This window comes from Saccoglossus kowalevskii, chromosome 7 (assembly GCF_978046115.1).
Source record: "Saccoglossus kowalevskii chromosome 7, keSacKowa6.1, whole genome shotgun sequence".
In the NCBI taxonomy this organism is placed as follows: domain Eukaryota; kingdom Metazoa; phylum Hemichordata; class Enteropneusta; family Harrimaniidae; genus Saccoglossus; species Saccoglossus kowalevskii.
The window spans coordinates 19322865-19328864 of record NC_140647.1 but is presented as its reverse complement, the minus strand read 5'-3'; the positions used below and the strand labels follow the sequence as shown (position 1 = coordinate 19328864).

The window sequence follows — 6000 nt, the reverse complement described above, 5'->3', positions numbered from 1 at the left end:
TTCAAATAGGTTTGGTGAAGGTGCTAGCGCCACCACAGTTAGCTCAAGTGTTTATTATCACCCGACTCATTTACGACTATCCTGAATTTTGATCGCGAAATAACACTTTTATAAAAAGTGTATATTGTTTTTGTTCTATTATTTTTCTCCTGTTAATTTTTTTGGGGATTCGGCTGTAAATCCAAAACAGAAAGACAGAAAGTAGTGTATTGGCAGAATTTGTTTGAACAAGTGCTTGGACAGTATACTAGTACTGGGTATACAAGATTTCTCACATATCTCTGGGTTGATTACATCTTTTTTTAATGAAAATCCACATTTATGTGTTTACATAAGATCATACAGGTCTGTATTTGTGATTATTCAGGGGCTGATACAGGATTTTTTCATGGGGTGGGGGTGGGGGGTCCAAAGTTTAAAATTGCCAGACTAAGTTAATGATTTTTTTATATTATACAAAAACAAATTGAATACATTTTCAATGGGGGTCCGGGGGGGGGGGGGGTCCGGATCCCAAGAACCCCTCTAGATCCGCCACTGTTATTACAAGAGCTTTAAAACAAATAAAAGTTATTGGGTTAGGGGTAATATCTAGCCATAAACGAGTCCCCCCCCTCACCTACAATATAAGTACAAACACCAATAAACCAATTTGTGAAATCTACATACATGTGAACAGTCAATCACCAAGACAACAGATCTTGCTTGTATAATGAAGCTATTTTATTTGCAGTTACCATGGACACAACTTCAACTTTACAAAGCTAGCATGACACACGCGTATACAGAAGTGTGGAAATTAAACATAGCCACAGAAACCTCTATTCATAATATGACATCCGTAATGACACAGTTTAACCATATACAGAAGATATTGTCCATCATATAACTTACATGTCCATAAAAATATCATAATATTGATAAAAATATATATTTAATAATTATATATGATATGTCAATTTTACGCATAATGGGAAGTTTTAGGCTTAACATCGAAGGCTTAAGCTGCGGGTAAATGTCCAGTCTTATCCACATCTTGACCATAAGACGTTCACCTTTAGTGACAATACGATTTACTGCACATGGAGGGACCTAATTATCCTATATAGATACCAATTGACTGCTTAGACAATCGACTATTGTTATCTTGCTCAGCGTAAAATTATGAAGTGACATTTATCTTAAAATTACACATCACTGTACAATAAACATAATACAAAACCATAACTACAACGATTATTTTCAACATTTAAATTGTCAAGACAATAAATTATATATTAAAGAATTATGAAATAAAGCTATCACAGATGAACTAATTGGTGTAAATTTCAGAAATGCAACAAGATACTGTGAAATGACTAATTTTCACTGGGTTTAAATTTCACTGATTACCATTTCAGGCATATTCAGTGGGTTTTAAATTCACGGTTTCGTCATTAAGATAATGTGTTCTATGCTAAATTTTACATATTCACTGTGTTTTAATTTAGCGCATTTTTCCAGTCAGCGAAATATGCTAAATTAAAACCCAGTGAATAATTACCCCCTTTACAGTACGTATAATATTTTGTAGCAGTCTGTTAATAAATATGTTCCAGAACTTTGACTGCACCTAGCCACTACTGTGAAGTACTTTATTTTAGCTGGAATAAATTCGGGATGTTTTGTATGAAATTTATTTTCACTGATTTGCGATAATAAAATAACAGCAAAAATAACAGTGAAAAAGTGAAAATAAAGTATGCTTGTTCAGAGTACGAGTAAAATGGTCACATGCAATGAAAGCTCTGGGGTAGCCAAGTTAGGATAGAATGGCTTTTCCAAACTTTAACGGTAAATTCAATTTGAAGAGTTTTAATAAGAAACTGCTATTCTATTCTTACATATTCTTATATGTATATACATTGGGTTGAAATGGGTATACATAGTGTATTATCAATTCATTGGACGGGGGGAAAAATGAAGTTTTAGTTAGATTTTAGCAAGTCTGTATTTATACTGTATTACTCTTAATTCAAACACCAATTTTCGTATATCAAAAAATTTTATTTACTTTTCTAGAAACTTCAAGATTTTATAATTCCCTGTCATAAGGATCTTCGCACTGCTACAATATTTCATGATTTTCTAAGTCTGAATACGTGTTATTCTTATATTTGTTCTATCCCTCACAGCCGATTCAAATTGGCAATTTGTAAGTTCAAAGACTGCATTTTAAACTGGTCATGGTGCATAAGATGAATGTACCATTTGTGCCATGTCAGATTTTTGATATTGAAATGGGCGCACTATCCCCATCGCATAGTCATGGTTAATCTATACATATATCAAAATATTAACAGAAAAATTGATTATGCCACACTGGTTCAATAGATAAATACTGCCCCCTAAATACTGCCCCCAATGGTCATTTTGCAAAGGAACAAATACCGGTACATCAAATTTAAATTACTGATGAATTTTATTTAATTAAACAAATAAATTTATAATAAATAACAAATATTTGTTAATGTTATTATAATTATCTTGGCAGTTTATAACCTGGCAACTCACCATAAGATTTGTACACTAATTTTCGAGACCACTAAATTCCATCATTCCAAAACTTTATTTTTTAAAGGCAGCATTCACAACTACAGGAGCGAGCAATTAATTTTAATCAACAGGGCTGTATTAGATTTGTCCTGTCCTGTAGATAACCATTAGAATGAACAGCACAGTCCAAGTGTAACATAATATTTAGCTAGCTTTGAGTCAGAGCTTGCTTTTAAAACCACCATATAAATAAATTGTGCAGTGTAATTCACCTAAATATGCTCCATATTAGTAACATAGGGTAAATATTACAACAAATAATTTAAATTATTGACGACGATAATACTAACTTTACGAATTTTAATTTGTTATGAAAAGACAAATCCAGCTATTAGGAGTATGCTTAGATGTTGAGTCAAACTTGGACTGTTTTGTAATCACATTGTCAGTGTTTTACGCATTTTCTAATCGTCTTTCAACTTTCATATATATCCTAATTTCCATTTACCCCATATTTAATCTTGGGAGTGAAATACTGTAACGCATTTTATCTTTGTTGCAAGTAATTTTCAAGTTTTGAAAATTAAATTACATTAAATAATGAAGACAAAATATACTTCATTGCTATAAAAATTCACAATTTTCACCGACTCATGAAATTTGCAAAGAATTTGTCTCTCGCCAAATCAATATAGTACATACAACAACAATTCCATGTTCGAAAAAATAATCAAAAACAGTCTGTAGATGAAAATAAATACCATCAACAAAACAATGTATCTGTGGTATAAAGGTGGTTGACATTGCAATAAAGAATTTACCATATGGGTTTCTTTGTATGCAAAACAACACAAATGACTGCTGGTGAAAATACACAAGATTCGGAACCTTTTCAAATGTACACATCTGCAATGAGCACGGCCCTTTAATAATAATATTTAAAAATGTATTTCAGAACCTAAAAAAAAAAAATTGATAATAATACCATTTGAGGTACCAGTACTATTATATTCAGTCAGTTTATACTTTTCCATTTGTTGAAAATTCTTGCCTTTTCCATGAGGGCGCACATACAATATAACAAACTAACAACGCAAATGTCACGAAACACAATCCAGCCAGGTTACCAATTATACCGGTTAGCGGGAAGTAATGATAGTTGTCAGAACTGAAAAAGAACAAAAAAAAGAAAGCCCCAGAGACTAGGTATTAGTAACAATGCATGGTTTTAGTACCAGTATTTGATACTTTCAAATAAACTGATATTTTGAGACACATTTAGTGAATTGCGAAAAACGCAGTACAGTTTGAATCTTTGTTTGTTAAAGTTGTATTATGGGATATATTTGTTATGTACATTCGTCAAAAAGTGGCATGTGTTATGTATAGCATTTGTTATGTACCATATTATTCAAATTGCAATCACATGGTATGTACTGGATTATTAAAATCACATCATTCAAATCAAATGTGTTATGTAAATCATTCAAATCAAATGTGTTATGCACATCGTTCAAATCAAATGTGTTGTGTACACTATTCAAATCAAATGTGTTATGTACATTATTCAAATCAAATGTGTTATGTACATTATTCAAATCAAATGTGTTATGTACATTATTCAAATCAAATGTGTTATGTACATTATTCAAATCAAATGTGTTATGTACATTATTCAAATCAAATGTGTTATGTACATTATTCAAATCAAATGTGTTATGTACATCATTCAAACCACATGTGTTCTATGTATTGCATCAATCAAATCACATGAGCTGTGTTTCATGACAATTTTATGTATCCCAGATAAAAAATAAATCAGTCAATGAGTGCCATGTTCTGATAAGCAAAATGACGTAACTACTGATTTTAGTTCATACAATTTACTCCATACAACTTACTTCATCAGATAATACAACTTTAATGTGGGAGGGTCGTCACCTGTGCACACGTAGGAATTGAGTCCCAAGCGACGATAACAACACACGCTAAAAACGCAAAGGCCCATGGGTAGACGCTTGTTTGTAAACAATGACACGATATGGCCACCTGACGCATGCATAGGTGACGACTCCCCCGCTTTAACCTATGTGTAAAGCAAAACGATTCAAACATGTTTCCCAATATATAATACAATTTTAACATGTTATACAAAATGCAGAGTACCAGGTCATACATGGTAATTAAGTCAAGAAGAACATGATATTTAACGATGCTCGAAAGCCTCTAGGAAGAACACGTACAGTAATAGAAAGACAATATATGCACACATCAGGCAAGTCATTATATTTTTCAATATTTAAAACACAGAGTGATGACGGTTTAGTTTTTGATTGCTGAAACATGCGAGCGAGATATACACTGACATCTAGAAAGGGTGAGGTTGACATGACATGCATTACCATAAGAAACACCATGCATTAAAAACATGACACCTAAATGACAGTCACATGACATCTAAATGAAAGTCGCATGACATGTAAATGAAAGTCGCATGACACCTAAATTACAGTCACATGACATCTAAATGAAAGTCACATGACATCAAAATGAAAGTCGCATGACATCAAAATGAAAGTTGCATGACATCTAAATGAAAGTCGCATGACACCTAAATGAAAGTCGCATGACACCTAAATGAAAGTTGCATGACATCTAAATGAAAGTCGCATGACATCTAAATGAGAGTCGCATGACACCTAAATGTAATTCACATGACACCTAAATGAAAGTCGCATGACATCTGAATGAAAGTCACATGACATCTGAATGAAAGTCGCATGACATCTAAATGAAAGTCGAATGACATCTAAATGAAAGTCGAATGACATCTAAATGAAAGTTGCATGACATCTAAATGAAAGTCGCATGACATCTAAATGAAAGTCACATGATACCTAAATGTAATTCACATGGCACCTAAATGAAAGTCGCATGACATCTAAATGAAAGTCGCATGACATCTAAATGAAAGTCACATGACACCTAAATGAAAGTCACATGACACCTAAATGAAAGTCACATGACACCTAAATGTGATTCACATGACACCTAAATGAAAGTCGTATGACACATAAATGAAAGTCTCATGACATCTAAATGAAAGTCGCATGACATCTAAATGAAAGTCGCATGACACCTAAATGAAAGTCACATGACACCTAAATGTAATTCACACGACATCTAAATGAAAGTCGCATGACACCTAAATGAAAGTCACATGATACCTAAATGTAATTCACATGACACCTAAATGAAAGTCGCATGGCATCTAAATGAAAGTCACATGATACGTAAATGAAAGTCACATGACACGAAAGTCACATGACACCTAAATGAAAGCCACATGGCATCTAAATGAAAGTCACATGACACCTAATACCTAAATGAAAGTCACATGGCACCTAAATGAAAGTCACATGACACCTAAATGTAATTCACATGACACCTAAATGAAAGTCACAC

At 32.8% G+C, this 6000-nt stretch overlaps 1 protein-coding gene across 2 annotated transcripts in view; it reads right to left on the bottom strand.

Moving 5' to 3' along the window:
* Positions 1-701: 701 nt before the first annotated feature.
* The window catches only part of LOC100375613 (transmembrane ascorbate-dependent reductase CYB561-like), a 29380-nt gene continuing 24081 nt past the window's right edge, over positions 702-6000 (bottom strand). The window contains exon 6 of one of the 2 annotated variants that reach the window (XM_085501259.1): positions 702-3703. In XM_085501259.1, the coding sequence (XP_085357385.1) occupies positions 3556-3703 (148 nt within the window). In that variant the 3' untranslated portion in view covers positions 702-3555. The remainder of the gene's footprint in view (positions 3704-6000) is intronic. The other variant, XM_006813903.3, reaches the window with a different exon arrangement.